The sequence below is a fragment of the Magnolia sinica genome, chromosome 16 (assembly GCF_029962835.1).
Source record: "Magnolia sinica isolate HGM2019 chromosome 16, MsV1, whole genome shotgun sequence".
Classification (NCBI taxonomy): domain Eukaryota; kingdom Viridiplantae; phylum Streptophyta; class Magnoliopsida; order Magnoliales; family Magnoliaceae; genus Magnolia; species Magnolia sinica.
Window position 1 is genome coordinate 3,358,477 of NC_080588.1, and position 18,033 is coordinate 3,376,509.

Here is an 18,033-nt window from a genome sequence, read left to right on the forward strand (position 1 = left end):
TCCGGCCACCCCCTGCTGCCAGATCCGGCCTCCCTGCTGCGTCCGGCCACCCCCTGCTGCGTCCAGCGTCCCTGCTGCATCCGGTCACCCCCTGCTGCAAGATCCGGCCTCCCTGCTCCCTGCCCCTTGCTGCGTCCGGCCTCCCTGCTGCTCCAGCCTGCTCCAGATCCAGATCCGATCCACCCCCTGCTGCCCCTGCATGGTTTTCCGGCTCCAGCCTGCTCCAGCCTGCTCCAGATCCTGCGCCCCTGCTCCAGATCTAGCGCACCTGCTCCAGATCCAACGTCCCTGCTCGGTTTTCCTGTTCCAGATCAAGATCTGACGCCCCTGCTCCAGATTCGACGCACCTGCTTGTTTTTCATACTCCAGATCCAGATCCAGAGTTGCTTTTCCAGATCCCGATCAAGGTTGCTGATTGCTTTTCCAGATCCAGATCCAGATCCAGATCCAGAGTTCCTTTGCCAGATCCAGAAACTGCAATTCCTTGGGTATCTCCTACTGTACGGTACTTCTACGACCTTCTTCTGCTGCAACTTCTTGTCTGCTTTACATTACTTCAGATCAATGGACAAGAACTCATCACGTACAGAGGCCCCACGTTGTAGTTTTGATGGTACCAACTACTCTCTGTGGGCCATCCATTTTCAGAACTTTCTCAAGGGTCGTGGTTTGTGGGGACTAATTGATGGATCCGTTCCTCTCCCCACTTCCACAGATGCCGACAAATTAGCTGATTGGGAAATGAACAATGGAAGGATTATTACCTGGATTTTTGATTCCGTCGATCGGTCCATTGCTGTTGGTCTTACACCTCATCGCACTGCTAAGGCAATGTGGGAACATCTCCAGACGATTTATCAACAGAGTAATGCGGCCCGGTTATACCGCCTGGAACAGGATCTCGTTAATCTTACTCAGGGTAACGACAGTATTCAATTATTTTACTCCAAAATTGTCACAATTTGGACAGAGATGGCTATGATGGATCCACCATTTCCTCATGACTTTAAAATATTCCAATCTATGCGCGAGAGTACGCAAGTTCGTCAATTCCTTATGAAGCTACGTCCGGAATTTGAGCATTGTCGGGCTGCTCTCTTGAACCGTAGCCCTACTCCTTCACTGAATTCAGTTATTAATGATTTATTGGCTGAGGAACAACGTCTGAAAGTTCTCTCTCTTCCTTCCTCAACTCCGGGCTCATCTGATATGGTGCTTGCTGTGTCCACCACTCCACCAACACGTGGTTCTGGTTCCTCTCCTTTGGCTTGTCGCGGGTGCAACAAGGTGGGTCATGTTGTCGCTCAATGCAAGGAATGGTGCGCTTATTGTCGACGGACTGGTCATGGTATTCAGGACTGCCGTACACGTGCCAATGCATCTTCGTTCGGGCGTGGACGTGGAAGTCGTGGTCGTGGCCGTATTCGTGCTCTTTCTGCTACTGCTGCCACTATTTCTTGTGAGCCGTCTGTTAGTGATTCTGCATCTACTGCTTCCGCTGAAGGTCTTTCATCTCCGTTGACTCCTGCGATGCTCCAGCAAATCGTTCAGGCCCTTTCTGCGGCCGGTTTGTCAGGTATATCCCCATCTTCTACATGGTTCTTCGATTCGGGTGCTTCCAATCATATGACCAGTGCTGTATCCCATCTTCGTAACATTCGTCCCTACACCGGCAATCAGGCTATTTCTACTGCGGATGGCACTAGACTACCTATTCAGTCTGTTGGATCATTGACTTTCTCTCCTTCTGCTCATCGCCAGTTCACCCTTCGTGATGTGTTTCATGTCCCTAACCTCTCCTCCAATTTAATTTCAGTTGGTCAACTCACATCCAATAACTGCTTAGTCATATTTCTTCCCAACTGTTGTTTTGTGCAGGATCTGGCGACGGGGAAGGTACTTGGGAGGGGTAGGCGGCATGGTCGTCTGTACGTGCTGGATTTTGATCCATCTGTCACTCCGGCTCGTTATTTCTTTTCTCCATCTTCATCAGATATTTATTCGGCAAATAAATTGTGGAAATTGTGGCACTTTCGCCTGGGTCATCCACATTCTGATCGGTTACTTCAGTTAATTTCGTCTGGCATGTTAGGGAATATTTCTCTTAATAACAATGATTTGGATTATTCTTGTTCTTCATGTTGTCTTTCAAAAAGTAAGTGTGTTCCATTCTCCCTAAGTACTACAAAATCATCTTCTATGTTTGAACTTGTGCATACGGATGTCTGGGGTCCTTCACCAATTATGTCTCTCTCTGGGTTACGATACTATGTTATATTCATTGATGATTTCACACGTTACACTTGGATTTACTTTCTGCATTCGAAGTCACAGGTTTTTGAAAAATTCAAGTCCTTTCACTCTATGGTAAAGACTCAATTTCGGGTTCCAGTTCAAACTCTCCGTTCTGACTCAAGGGGGGAATATCTCTCAACAGATTTTCGTACATTTCTTCAAGGTCATGGGATTATTCATCAGACCACCTGTTCTGATACTCCACAACAGAACGGGGTGGCTGAACGGAAAAATCGTCATATTGTTGAAACTGCCAACACCCTGATGACAGCTATGAGTGTTCCTCGTTCTTTCTGGGCGGAAGCAATGTTACATTCTGTCTACTTGATTAACCGATGCCAACCAAGGTTCTGAACAGTAAATCTCCCTACTTTGCTCTCACCGGCTTACCTCCTGCATATTCCACATTTCGTATTTTTGGTTGTATCTGTTATGTTCACCTGGCTTCACGTGAACGTCACAAACTATCTCCAAAATCAATCAAATGTATGTACTTGGGATTTGGGGAAACTCAGAAGGGTTTTCGGTGTTATGATCCGGTTTCTCGTCGTGTTCGGGTTTCACGAAATGTTGTCTTTCTTGAACACATTGCTTTTCATTCATCTCCTCCTCCTCCGCACACTCCAAACCCTCCTGGTTTAACCGCCTTTCCAGAAATTTCGGTTGCCTCAAGAACTCTCCCTCGTCCGTTGCAGGTTTACTCACGTCGACCACGTACAGATCCACCACCTATTACTCAACCTGAACCTATTGTACCTGTTGTAGATCCCGAACCTACCTCGATACGTCGTTCCGCTCGTGAACATCGAGCGCCTGATCGCTTGATATGCTCTATGTCTGCCATGAATGCTACTCTGGATACTGTTTCTATTCCTACTTCATACTCTCAGGCAGCCACTCATGATTGTTGGAAGAAGGCTATGGCAGAAGAACTTGCGGCATTGGATGATAATCATACGTGGGACATTGTCACTCGACCTGCTGACCAACAGCTAATTGGTAGCAAATGGATTTATTATGTCAAGCTCAAGTCTGATGGATCATTGGATCGATACAAGGCTCAACTTGTCACTCAGGGATACAAACAGGAATATGGAATTGATAATAATGAGACATTCGCTCCTGTGGCCAAGATGAAAACTATTCATACTCTTCTGACTATATCTTCTGTTCGCTCATGGTCACTCACTCAGATGGATATGAAAAATGCCTTTCTTCATGGAGACCTCCAAGAAACCGTATATTTGAAACTTCTTACTGGCTCTTTAATCCCTGACAATAAGGTATGTCCTTTAAAGAAAGCCATATACGGCCTCAAACAGGCACATCGGGCATGGTTCCAACACTTTCACGATGTTGTTACGGGTGCTGATTTTACTCAAAGTGGTCATCACCCAGCCTTATTTTTGCGCACCACTGCTCACGAAATTGTCATTTTTCTGATCTATGTTGACAACCTCCTCCTGACTGGTAGCGATGCTACTGACATTTCAGCTTTAAAGGAATTTCTACAATCATCTTTCAAGATGCAAGACCTCGGCCATCTAACATACTTTCTTAGACTTAAATTTTCACGTTCCAACCATGAGATCCTGGTCTGCCAGTGTAAATATACCAAGGATCTTCTCATATTGGCATCATTGACAGATTAGAAGACAGTTCAGACTCCCTTAGAACTTAACGTTCACTATGGTCATGACGATGATAATCTACTTGAACAGCCCGACTTATACCACTGTTTGGTTGGGAGTCTGGTTTACTTAACTATGACTCGCTCTGATATTGCCTACGTTGTCCAAGTCGTCAGTCAGTTTGTTTTTGCTCCTCGGACTCTTCATATGACTGCGGTGTTGCGCATCCTACGGTACCTTCGTGGAACTCTAGATCGATCTCTGTTCTTCTCCTCCACGGCAACTCTGGAGCTTCATGCTTATTCGGATGCTGATTGGGCTGGATGCGCTCTCACACGAAGATCTACCACTGGCTACTGTGTTTTTCTTGGCACTTCTCTCATCTCTTGGAAGTGTAAGAAGCAGGCCATTGTTTCCAAATCGAGTACAGAAGCCGAGTATCGGGCGATGTCAGCTGCGTGTAGTGAGCTCGTCTGGTTACGTGGACTTCTTTCAGACTTGGGCATTCGTCTACAGAATCCTACTCCACTCCATGTCGATAATCTCAGTGCAATTCAGATTGCCTCTAACCCGGTTTTTCATGAACGGACGAAGCATATAGAAGTTGACTGTCATTTTATCCGCGAGAAATTTCAGTCTGGGCTCATTTCTCTCTCACATGTGGTATCCCATGATCAGATTGCTGACATTCTCACCAAGTCCCTCACATCTGCACGTCACTCTTTTCTTGTTGGCAAACTATTACTTGTCGATGACCAGCATTAGTTTGAGGGGGGATGTTAGACAGCTCACATACTACCTTGTATATCTTCTTACCTTGTATAGATGATTGTAATATCTTTCCTTTCCTGTTATAGATGAGTGTAATATCTATATATTCAACCCCATTGGGTTGTCTCAAAGACATAGAAAAACCTTTTTGGATTCACTGTTTTCACAAAAGACTGTCAAAGACTTGATTGAGGAGCAAAAGGAGGAATCAGCCTAGGCAGAGGCTCATTTATGAGTAGCTAGTTGGTGAGGCAATAGCTTGCCAATACGATGATCCCTAACTGATCTGAAAGGATGATTAGCTATAATGAGACTAAGACATGGCCAAACTCATATGAGAAGAAAGCTTGATGGAACAATGACGGGTAGAGGTAAAAGGCCTACGGGTCATAAATCCTCTGACCAAGTGACTATCTAAAAGATTAGTCAATGATACATCGAAAGGAATGGGGCTGAGCCTAATATATGAGCTACCAGTGTTGGCAACCCAACCTATACGAGTAGAGATCCTATTAGATAGGTTCAATGGGTAAACAACAAGACACGAGGTAGACGATTACACTGATGTAAATGAGCCCCTTCTATGATGTACAGTGCGAGCAGCAACGCAGAAGGATGAGTTTTTAGAACTCTTAATGAATCCATAGCCATATATTTGGTGGTGCATACAGTTGCTGCATACACTTGATGGAATTCACCTATATGGGTGTGGAGGTGGAGGCCGCTTCGTATGAGAATCTAAGCGAATTCTCTAGAGCACTCATAAAATCCAGGTAATGGTGCATGGTCGAAACGCACCGAACTGCAGAATCACTTGTAGCGGAAAAGTTGTGTGAGTGGCATGTACTTGCGATCTACATTAAAAGGAATCAGGTTCAAGACTATGGTGTCGCCTGATTCCTGTAGACCTGTCATGTTTATTCTAATGTCGGTTCAAGTATATGGTGACACCGACACCATTGCACAACTCTTTCATCTTAACCTGAAATGTCAAAAATTTTGAAACATGTTGGGGATTGTTGTATTTTAAATTATTTTAAAATAAGTTAGTGTTTCAAAATATCCTACAGATGTGTCTTTTTACTGAAAGGTTATATCCTTTCAATTTTTGTTTTGAAAAATTGTGTCTTTTGAAGCCTAAGGGTCGCACCACTTGGGTTTAAACCCAATAGTTGCAACCCTTTGTAAAAGGGTGTCTTCACAAAGTCTATAAATAGACTTCTGATTTTAAGTTTTTAAATGGATTACAAAATCAGGTTTCCTCTTAAAAAATGTGTTCAAGTATTTTCTAGTTCTGGGTAAGACTACAAGTGGTTCGAGCCCGTGTACAGTGAGTGCACCGCTGGGACCGGGTCATAGTCGTTGTATCCTGGAGGTCGATTGCTCTGTAAACCTGTTGCACTTGGGATGCTGTCCAAGGGGAGCAAATTCGATTTAAAGCCGAGTGACTCACGTCACGCCTCGACTTATACATATTGATAAGTTTTTTAACTTTTTTATTTTAATTTTATATAATTTAAATAATTTTCTAAAATCCAATTTCCAACATAAAGGATTTCAGGGTGTGGTCGAGTTGTGGCTTAGATGGAATTGGGCCGAGGTTGACTTGCGATGAATGACTGACCCATGAGCTAAAAAACCACACATATGGGAAGAATGGAGCTCAAGAATATTTGGCTTTTTCTTTGGTTGAATGGAATTTTATTTATTTATTTATTTTTGTGCAGTTTTTTTTTTCTTTTTCTTTTTCCATTAGCTTGTTAGTACACCCACTGTCAGTTCACACTTCAGTGTTAGCCAACCCCACTAGGGAATCGATACCAACACCTCAGTGTTGAAACAAGGTATCCTTCACTCAGTCTAACACCTGAGCTATGGATCTGGGTGTAGTCAGGCTGGTCATTCCACCCCGGCTCAGGTGAGTTCCTGAGTGGCCTTGGGACCAGACGAGTCGATCCAAGTCACTAGGTCTTTTCAGGGAATGGCTCGCATCTCACACAGGGGTGTTACATTGACACGCGTGTCATGATCTGCACCTTCAATCCTTCGTTGCCAATAGCCTTAACATCTCGTAATTATATTGTTTGGTTGGCACCATGAAACACATTATTTTACTACTACAAAGCTCGGGAAAATCAACAAATTAATGGTCAAACACTTAGCAGATTGGATCTTCCTCTGTGGTTGGACGCACAAGATCAATGGTCTGGTTCAATGAACCATGGCCCCCACTTATATTAAATGGGCGCATTAACACGAAGAATCCAAAGATCCTCTGAAAGTATATTTACTGAGAATTGTGTGGCCTGAAGAATGAATGGTTCGGATCATTATAACGTGAAAAGGGTGTGACAGTAGCACGTTTACTCAGAATATTACTTCTGGTCTATTCAACTTTTATTATTATTAAAACACCTTCGATGACGTGTTTAGATCACAGCCGTAACTGATATGGGACACCGACACCGATGCCCATTTTCAGTTCTCTTTCACTAGTGGAGAGTTTAAAATTTTGATTTGTACTTCCAAATGTATATGATGTGAGTGGGCCCCACCGTAATGTGTACGCAAAATCCACTCTGACTATCATATGCATCAGCACACATTACGCCCAAGGCCCAAAATTCAGCCACATCCATTGTTCAAGTGGACCACAGGAGTGGAAACAGTACGCAGAGATGCCAAACCTACAAACTATTTCATTTGGTGTGGCCCACACTAATCAAGGATAGGCATAAACATGGTGGCCTCTGGCATAAAATTCCACAAGGCAGCCAATGGTTGGAGTTGATTTCACATACTCATCATGGTGGGCCCTGTAAAAAAAATAAAGTGTAGTCATCTCTCTCCCAATTGTTTCCTTTAGTGAGGCCCACCTGAATAACGGATCAGTCTGATTTTTGGGCCCTAGGTCTGACAATGGATGACGCAACTGATGGTTGGAGTGGATTGTACATACACATCAAGGTGGGCCTTAAAAAAAAAAATAAAAGGCACGCAGTTAAGGTGAAGGATCTTATGAAAAATGACAAAAAATAAAAAATAAAATTTGTTTCTGGTTATTTTTCATAAGAACTTTCACTTTAACGGCTTGGATAGCCGTTTTGGGCCCATTCTGATAGGCCCCACAAAGTTGGACTGGATATTCAGTTGAAACATCTGAGCCATAGCTATGACTCTGGAGAAAATGTATCTTAGTACATCCTAAAGTGGACATGGTGATTAAAGAGCAGGGCTTGCTTGAAACTGTCATAACCCTTTAATTCGTCGGAGTTCTTGAACAACTTCCTTCATTGTAGGCCTCTTTTCCCAGCTTCTCGAAAGGCATCTCCTAACAAGCTGTGCAAATGCCATCAGTTGATCTTTCTTCACTTCTTGAAGAAGACTTGCCTCAGCAAAGCCAAGAAGCTTCTCTTCTGTGTATTTAGCAAACTCAGAACCCGACTCCCGAAGCTCTATAACATTCTTTCCGGTTAAAATCTCAAACACAACTACCCCGTAGCTGTAAACATCACTTTTTTCTGATACCAACCCCTTCGTAATATAACATGGATCAACATACCCATAGGTCCCGATAACCGGGCATTCTGTCTCTGTTTCACCCAAGGGCATAGGCAGTGACAAATCAAAACCAACGATTTTGACATTATAATGTTCGTCCAACAAAATTTTTCTTGATTTTATATCCCTATGAATGATTGGTGTCGCCATGTCTATATGCAAGTAGGTAAGTCCATACGCCACTCCTGTTGCAATCTTTAAGCAATTTTCCCATGAAATATAGCCTGAAGTTCCAGATTTGTGGATACGGTCATAAAGAGTCTCGTGGGAGAAGAATTCATACACCAGTGTTGGAATTTTGATCTCGAGGCAACATCCGAGTATCTTCAATATGTTCACATGGTTAATTCGGGATAGTACTGCAACTTCATAGGCTCTGGAGGAGGAAATGAAATCGGACCGTATTGACTTAGAAACAATAATAGCTCGACCATCGATGGTTCCCTTATACATTTTGTACTCTGAATCTTCATGAAAAAATAGGTCATCTGCATAATTCTTAGTTGCTTTCTCAAGCTCTTTCGCAGAAAAGATGCGGATTGGGCTACTTTTACCTTCGGAAGAAGTAATTAACTCTTCTAATAACTCAGCTCCGTTATTTAAGAAGACCTCCGCGTCCCATTTTGGTTTCAAGCTAGAACCAAACCAACTGTTGTAGCCTGCGAGAAAGACCACAAAACTCACTTTTCAAAGATTAAATCCTATCCTTTTTAATTGTTAGAGTACAGTGTATCTATGTACAACTGTATATAATATAGATAAGTATGTGGATGGATACATGTATATCTATTAAGATTTTTTTACAGATCTTCCATCTCTTTCATACATTCTACTTATTTTAAGTGGAATAATGACACACCAGTTTTGTAAAACGTAGTTCTTAAAATTTAACATGGTATCAGAGCTATGATTTGACTCTAATCCTAGTCATCCATCTCCCTTCCCTTCCAACCTCCAGCACATTCATCATTATTTGTATCTATACTCTAAAATTAATAAAATTAAAAAGTGAAAAGGTACAAAAAGAAGATCAACTATTAGTTGGCAGAACTTACATCGTCTGAGTGCCATGTTACTTCGGTGACTTCGAAGTGTGTACACAAATTGCCCTTCCTTTTTTCTTCTAAAAATCTCCAAAAAATAATAAAAATAAATAAATAAATGAGAATGAGTTGAAACAGCATACAATGGGAAAGTGATTCAAAGGTTGTTGTTATATGACTTGTGGTGCCTTGGATTGCATTTTTAGAGAAACATATAGGGTTGTGTTTGGATCATGGTAAGTACTCCATTTTAAACTCCATATTTTTTAAAAATACACATGCAATTGATAAAATTTTCAAAACTCCGTATATCTTAAGATTGGAAAATTTTAGTTTGTGGGCAAACTGAATTAAACAATTTTCTTTTCAATAAAAAACTTTTATTAAAAAAACCTTTTTGAGGCAATTTAAATATTTTAATTAAAGTTTTTTTTAATGTTATTCATCTATGCTATCTACACACACATATGCATGTACATAGCCATTTTTTTCATTTCATTTTTAATCTAAATTATATTCATCCTGAACTTTTCATTTACCAAAATTTTGGCATTTTTATTTTTTTTTACCACATTTTTTAATGATCGAGAATGAATTAAACACGAACAATTTTTATTTTTATTTTTATTTTGCCAAATTTAAACTTATTGTGATTGGAATTTGAAGCTGACTTCCTCAGTACCAATTCCAAGGAAAATACAAACTTTTTCCCTTTGATTAAATGGGTGTGTTTGGTTGCATTAAATATCATGAAATTTCATGATTAATCAGTCTAATTCCATGATATTTTGTGCAACCTAACACAGACTATTATTAGACTGGTAACTGCAATTTAGTTTGACAGTGCTACATCCAAAAGCGTTCAAAGTAATGGTTTTCCAAGTCAAGGGTTCGCGGAATTGGTGCCATCATAAATAAAAATTAAAAAAGAAAAAAGAAAAAAAAAAAGGTGCTCAAAATGGGAAATTGTAGAATCTCAAAAGCCAAGAAGAACAGAAATTGCAGATCAGGGAATCCCTGTTAAATGAACTACGACTTGAGAGAGAGAGAGAGAGAGAGAGAGAGAGAGAGAGAGAGAGAGAGAGAGACTGGTATTTGTTTCTACTTTTACAAACAGAGAATATAGAAAAGTTATCTGTTTATAAAAGTAGAACAGTACAGTAGTCTGAGAGACAAGCACAAAATATACACCATATCAACAGATCCAGACTGTAGAATATTTATCTTTTCATTCAGAGATTTTTGGGGCATGGGCCATACAATGGGGCCCATGATATCAATTGTTTAGATAAGGGAAAAAAATTCTTGAGTCATTGCTAACTTATCCAAACCATTTGGAACCGCCGGGCCTCACAACAACAAAATATACACAGCACTAACAGATCCAGACTGTAAAATATTTGTCCTTTCATTGGGAGATTTTTGGTGCATGGGCCATACAATGGGGCCCATGATATCAATTGTTTAGATCAGGGAACAAAATTCTCGAGTCATTGCTAGCTTATCCAAACCATTTGGAACTGTTTGATGTTCCGGGCCTCACAACCACGAAATATACACCGCACCAATAGATCCAGACTGTAAAATATTTGTCCTTTCATTGGGAGATTTTTGGTGCATGGGCCATACAATGGGGCCATTATATCAATTGCTTAGATCATGGAACAAAATTCTCCAGTCATTGCTAACTTATCCAAACCATTTGGAACCGTTTGATGTTGTGGGCCTCATAACCACAAAATATACACCACACCAACAGATCCAGACTGTAAAATATTTGTCCTTTTATTGGGAGATTTTTGCTGCATGGCCATACAATGGGGCCCATGATATCAATTGTTTAGATCAGGGAACAAAATTCTCGAGTCATTGCTAACTTATCCAAACCATTTAGAACCATTTGATGTTGTGGACCTTACAACCACAAAATATACACCACACCAACAGATCCAGACAGTAAAATATTTATCCTTTTATTGGGAGATTTTTGGTGCATGGGCCATACAATGGGGCCCATGATATCAATTGTTTAGATCAGGGAACAAAATTCTCGAGTCATTGCTAACTTATCCAAACCATTTGGAACCGTTTGATGTTTTGGGCCTCAAACCAAACAATGTGGATGCACAAAATGAGCATCATGCCACTGCAGTCATGAATCTAGAGCTGTAAACAGGTACCAAAATCCATGGATTTTTTAAACGATTTTCTTCTTATTGGAAATATTATGTTTGTTTTTTGTTCTTTTATCTTTATCGATTTGTACCTCCTTTGACTTTTATTTATTTTGTTATTTAAAAAAAAAAAATCTGACTTTCTTTATTTAACATAATCCCTGTCACCTACTGCGCGGATGATTCTCTCGATCTCGAATTGAGTGAGGCTACACCCAAAGTATATGACCCAATTCACATGATCTTGATCCGTACAGTTCTTGGGCCTTATTAATAGTCGTCACACGATTTCAGACCCGATTGATACCATAATAGAAAAATTCAGTTAGGATTTGCGAACATGCCCAAAAATTGCACAAACTCTACTTTTTGTACGGCTCAGAATGGTTAGGCTTTCAGTTGGATGTTAGGTTGGGAGAGCCATAGGCCCATACTTAATGTTAATCAATAAAAATAATTTATAATTTCAGTTCAATTTTGTGGTTGTTTGATTTCTTCTTTTTCTAAAAAAAAAAAAAAAAAAAAAAAAAACCTTTTTTTGTTGTTAGTGTGTTTGGTTGCAAAGAATATCATGAAATTTTACACCAAATTAGACTGCTTATTCATGAAATTTCATGATATTTCGGAGCAACCGAATGTGCCCTCAATGTTGGTTAATGGGTTGGCTTTATTTTTAATTTTCTTTGAATGGAAAAATCATGACAGTTTTCTATCAATTTTGAGATTTTTTGGACTGACTAATGATTTTGTTTGGAAATGTTCCTTTTTTTTCTTTTTTTCTTTTTTTTTTTTTTTTTTTGTTATAATTGGTTGTGTGTTTCTTCCTTTGTTGACTATGTAAATGGGTTGAGCTGGTGAAGGTCTAAGGAGAGGAGGTGTTGGGCTTACAAGCTTTGGCGGCAATTCAAGAGGTAATGGGTTGTCCGTTTTGATATTTAGAAGATACCTAGATTATCTTTTTTCTTCATAACTATGAAATCAAATTTGTCTGGTGTTTTCCCCCCCAGATTTTAATGATATTTTGTGGTTTGTAAAGGTTGATTGATTGCATTTCCATTTCCCATTTGCTTGTCTTGATGTGCTAAGTTGTAGATTGCAAGTATTGCAGAACCCCATCATTTGTAGACATCCCTGCTGTTTTCCTCTTGTAATTTTGGGTAACAAGTGCACTTTCTGAATGTATTCCACTTCAGTGCAGGTTCTAAAAACTGGCATAGAAGTTAAGCTACAAAGAAACGCCATTAGTGTGATTGAGGCGCCGATTGCTAACGAGGAAGACGGTGATCTTGAGTGTGAAAATATACAGTGGAATGGTGCAGATATGGGTGAATTTGATGAGCTGGGCCCTTCTTTCGCATGCTTCATGGGCATATTTTTCTTTTCTAATGGCAGTCTTAGTGGCATCCGTTGCAGATTAATTTATATGTTTATAGATGAAAATGGTAGCTTCTAGCATAACTCACAAGTTACGCATGTAGGACTGAAGATTTTAGAAATAGTCTTCGACAAACATGGGATAGGAAAACTATACCCGGGTTAGTTCAAATCTCACGAAGAAAGTTAATGGATGGGATGTAAATGATGGAAAGAATCATGGGCAATGTTTTTTCGCTTCTTTTTTTGAGAATTTGAATCATGGGCAATGTTATTCATGGTTTTGTTCAGAAATGGAATTCCCTTGAAAAAGAAATTGTCCTTGTTACATTGGATATAATATTTTTGTATTTCATCTATAACCTTTACACTATTCCTAGAAGCTTTGTTGGTTTGCCTTTGTCTTTCTTCTGTAATTCTTTTTTCTTTAGATTTTTATATCGTGTCATTTTCTATTGCTGATTCTTGCAGCATCTGACTCTTTTCATTTAAAACATGGATAGTCTTCTCAACTTTTGAATAGTCAAAAGGGTTGAGACATTTCAATCTGATTTTTTTATTTTTATTTTTTCTAGTATTATGCATCTGAGATGACTATATAAACGGTTTGAATCAATGAAGAGACCCTATGCAATAACCAAAGTTGCACAGGTATCTTGTTGTGGGATGTATTGTAAGATAGCTCCTTTTAGATTCTCATTCCTGAACTTAAAAGACTCTTATCGAATCGACAAACTATTGAAGTATTGGGGATGCATTGGAATGTATCCTAACAAAATTTAAAAATAGCTCCTCTTAGATTCTTCTTTAATTTATTTTCATTCATGAATCTATGTTTTGCATCATGTTCTTCTTTACTAATCAAAGGTATTGAATAAAAATACACCATTTTCTATTAATTATGGGCACTTAAAAGTTTCTTCGTGTAAGTATAGAGAGACCGGCCGAAGCGTTTATACTTAGAAATTTTTTGGTGCCACTTTTCCAATTTGTTGAGTTCAATTCAATGTTGATCCAATTCAATATATTTGGAATTTGTTTACCCCCCACAAAGATCTGCCTGTTCAAAGCTAGAGAAGGGCAATTTGTTTCCAATAATTTGCAAGTTTTCTTGTTTATTTAATGAGAAATGCCGACAGCTTTTAGGCCGTTGTGGTGGGGGGGGTTTGTTTGACATAACGCCGATGGTTTAGGGGGCATTTGGCGCATGGTATTATATGGAATTAGGTGGGATGGAATTATATTTGATTCCGTAACAATTCCACTCAATGTTTGGGAAGAATGGAAAAGCTTGGAATTAGATTAGATGGAATTGCATTGGGTCCTGTGCCAATTCCACTCAATGTTAGCAAGTTGTGTAGGTCCCACCAAGATGTGTGGGCTATATCCACACCGTCTACCCATTTTTCAAGATCATTTTAGAGCATGGGCCAAAAAATCAGGTAGATCTAAAGCTCAAGTGGACCCCACCATAGAAGGCAATGGGAATTGAATACCTACCGTTGAAAACTTCTTTGGGGCCACATAAGTTTTGGATCTGCCTCATTTTTAGGCCCATGCCATAAAATGAAGTTACAAAATAGATGAACAATTTGGATATAACACGTGTGTTATTCTCAATAGTTTCAAATGATGGTGGGTATATCCATTCAATGTATCACCATATTACAAACATAGCAAGGAATTAAGCTTATCTCAAGGTAATAAGGGACAATCCCTGCCATATGTAATAATTAAGTTTTTTGAATCCCATCCCACCTAAACCTTCCCAATGCCATGCGCCAAACACCCCCTTAAAGCCATTGGCAATCCCGATGGTTATGGCTGTCGGCGGGCAACACCGACACCCCCTTTCCTGAAGGCCATTCGGATGGCGTTTAATATCGGGCAAGGATTACGTTGATGGTTTTTAGTCATCGGCGTTGTCATGTTTTTTGGTAGTGTTCCACAAATGAAGCAAAACATATGACAATGATGAAAGCATTCAAAGAAGTTGTTTGACTGAAAGGAATGATCAATGAGTTGGGGGGCATGAAGTTGTGCATGTGCATTGTGATCGCGAAAGCATGATCAATTTGGCAAAGAACTCGGTATACCATTCCCAGACTAAACACATTGATGTTCGTCATAATTTTATCTAACAGATGTTAGAGGAAGGCGATGTTACTATTGAGAAGATTTACACTAGTGAGAATCCGACATACATGCTTAAGAAGGTAATTTCTGTAGAGAAGTTCAAGTTTTGCTCAACTTCTCTGAGCTTAGAAAATGAATGAAGACAGAGTGTGCGCAAGAAGCAACAATGATAATGCTATAATGAAGATAAGTAGAGATGGTAATAGCAAGTTAGAGTTGTGGAGCTTTAGGATTAAAGTCATGGTGGGGATTGTTGTTAGAGTATCTTTAATCTATTGCAGTGTTGTTCGGTCGACCGAGGAATTCTTGTGTCGACCGAAGCACACTGTGATATTCCTAATTGACCAAGATTTACTTCAGTTGACTAAGAGACTGTTGATGTCTCGGTCGACTGAAGGTGTAACTAAGCAGGACACGAAAGTACGCTATTTTGTTTCTAATTTTATACATGAGTTATATAAACCGCATTAATACATGATTAGGGTAGATGAGATTAAGAGAGCATAAGAGCCAAGAGTTTTGAAAGGAAGAAAGCCAGGGTTTTGACATCTATAAGTTGTTCTATCTCTTGTAATTTTCTGTTAGTAGTGGATTGTTGGTCATTTGGTGTTGTGGTTTTTTACTGCAATAATTTTTTCACTTAAAATTCATGTGTTCTCTGTGATTGTTTGAATTTTTATTTTTCTATTGCGTTGTGTGATTCCATATATGGTTGCTTCTGCACCGGATAAGTCGTGTTAGGGCTTGTTGCGTCCCCAATATATTTAACGTGAACTTCTCATTTACCAAATTTTTAGCATTTTTGTTTTTTTTTTTTTTTTTTTTTACCACATTTTTTAATGATCGAGACTGAATTAAACATGAACAATTTTTTTCCAAATGCCCAAATGCCATTTTGCTATCTATGGCTCGAGTGCACAAATGATGTGAAAAAACCAACTTTTTAATGAGGAAGTAACCTAAAGAATTTGAACTTATTGTGATTGGAATCTGAAGCCGACTTCCTCGGTACCAATTCTAAACAAATTACAAACTTTTTCCCTTTGATTAAATGGGTGTGTTTGGTTGCATTAAATTTCATGATTAATCAATCTGATTCCATAATATTTTCCACAACCAAATACCGGCTATTAGACTGGTAACTACAATTTAATTTGACAGTGCTACATCCGAACGCGTTGAAAGTAATGGTTTCTTAATCTCCAAAGTCAAGGATTCGAGGACTTGGTGCCATCATCATAAAATAAATAAATAAAAATTCAATTAAAAAATTTGCTCAAAAATAGGAAATTGTAGAATCTAAAAAACAAGAAGAACATAAACTTATTTCACTTACAGAAATTGCAGATCAGGGAATCCCTCTTAAATGAAATACAGACTTGAGTGAGAGAGAAGAAACGATGGTATTTGTTTCTACTTCCATAAACAGAGAATAGAGAAGAGTGGATAGGATTCCGTCCAGCACTCCCTCCTCTGTCTAAAAAAGTAGAACAATACAGTAGTCTGAGAAACTACCACAAAATATACACCACACCAACAGATCCAAACCGTAGAATATTTGTCCTTTCATTGGGATATTTTCTATGCATGGGCCATACAATGGGGCCCATGATATCAACTGTTTAGATGAGAGAACAAAGTTCTCGAGTCATTGCTAACTTATCCAAACCATTTGTAACCGTTTGATGTTCTGGGCCTCACACCAAAGAATGTGGATTCACAAAATGAGCCTCATGCCACTGCAGTCATGAATCTAGAGCTGTAATCGGGTACCTAAATCCACGGATACCAGAACCATCTGACCCAATTCACCGGATCTCCATCCAATCCCTGGGTCCATTATTTTAATAGAAAAATGCTTAGTTGCCTTTGGAGCACTATAAGTTATAGTGCTCCTTATTGCATCAGTTCATTTGGACGGTCCAATTGATCGATCTGAACTGTCCATTTAGTTCAGAACATATTTCACGAACTACCAGATAAAAATAACACTGATCGGATTATCCAATACATCTTTGATGGAGAAATTTACGACTGTACGACCCATTTATGGCCCAATTAGGAGACTAAGCCCACCTCATTTTCCCTTGCGAGAATACGCCCCAGCTGTACGGACGCCTTTCCAAAGGTCGAAAATGCCCGCCCTTTTTCAATTTTATTCCACTGTCTCATTTACGCCCAAAAACACGTCCGGACTCGTGTATATCAACCCTATCTCTCCTTTTCACGTATTTTTTTCACTAAATTGCCATATAATCTTCATTTTCTTTACTAAATTGTCGTATAATTTTCATTTTCTTCACTAAATCGCCATATAATCTTCATCATACTATCACATTACATATTCCCTGTTACATTCTCCTCGAGCCCAAGCGCATTCTTTTTACGAATGCATGTGAAATCTTGAAGACCTTTCTCCAAAGAACGTGTTTCACATCAACGCACTCTTATTCTTTTTCTCGAACACGAATTTCACTAAGTGTTAGGGAGTGATTGTAGTTCGCGGTCAACTACCTTGAAGTTTAAATTTTAGGTAAATTTGTAATTGTTTACATAGAAGACCATGGTCAATTTCACGTGGTCAATATCATGCATTGCTGAGTCAATTTTACGTGACTATCCAATTAGATGAAGTATCGTGGTCAATTTCACTCACTTTCCGGTCAATATACTGAATTGATCGGTCAACTTCATACACTACTTGGTGATTTTCATGCAATTTACTATCAAATTGTAGTGCGTTTCTGTAATACGACGGTGAATATGTAGTGCATTTAGTGTAATACGTTTGTGAATGTTATATATTGAATACATCCATTGCTTTCTTTGAGCTTGTTTGGTTTTCCATAATCCAGGTAAATCGCTGTAAATAAGTAATTATTACATTTTTTCACTTGTTTGAAACGAGTGAGTAATTTCACCTAGAAAACCAGTCTGAAAATGTTACCTTAAATCCATGGGCCCACCATAATGTATATAATATATCTGTGTCGTCCATCTATTTATTTAGAATATTTTGAGGCTAGATGCGAAAAAATTCGGAAGATC

The 18,033-nt window shown here is 39.3% G+C and overlaps 1 protein-coding gene across 7 annotated transcripts in view; it reads right to left on the reverse strand.

Annotated features, from left to right (window-relative positions):
* The window catches only part of LOC131229735 (wall-associated receptor kinase-like 1), a 37,702-nt gene extending 21,010 nt beyond the window's left edge, over nucleotides 1–16,692 (reverse strand). The window contains exons 1-3 of one of the 7 annotated variants that reach the window (XM_058225739.1): nucleotides 16,322–16,692; nucleotides 9,314–9,381; nucleotides 8,160–8,917 (exon numbers count right to left, since the gene is read on the reverse strand). In XM_058225739.1, coding sequence (XP_058081722.1) covers nucleotides 8,160–8,917; nucleotides 9,314–9,329 — 774 coding nt within the window. In that variant the 5' untranslated portion in view covers nucleotides 9,330–9,381; nucleotides 16,322–16,692. Of the gene's footprint in view, nucleotides 1–8,159; nucleotides 8,918–9,313; nucleotides 9,821–10,295; nucleotides 10,357–16,317 lie in introns of those variants that run through there. The other 6 variants (XM_058225737.1, XM_058225740.1, XM_058225743.1 and 3 more) reach the window with 6 other exon arrangements.
* Nucleotides 16,693–18,033: the final 1,341 nt, after the last annotated feature.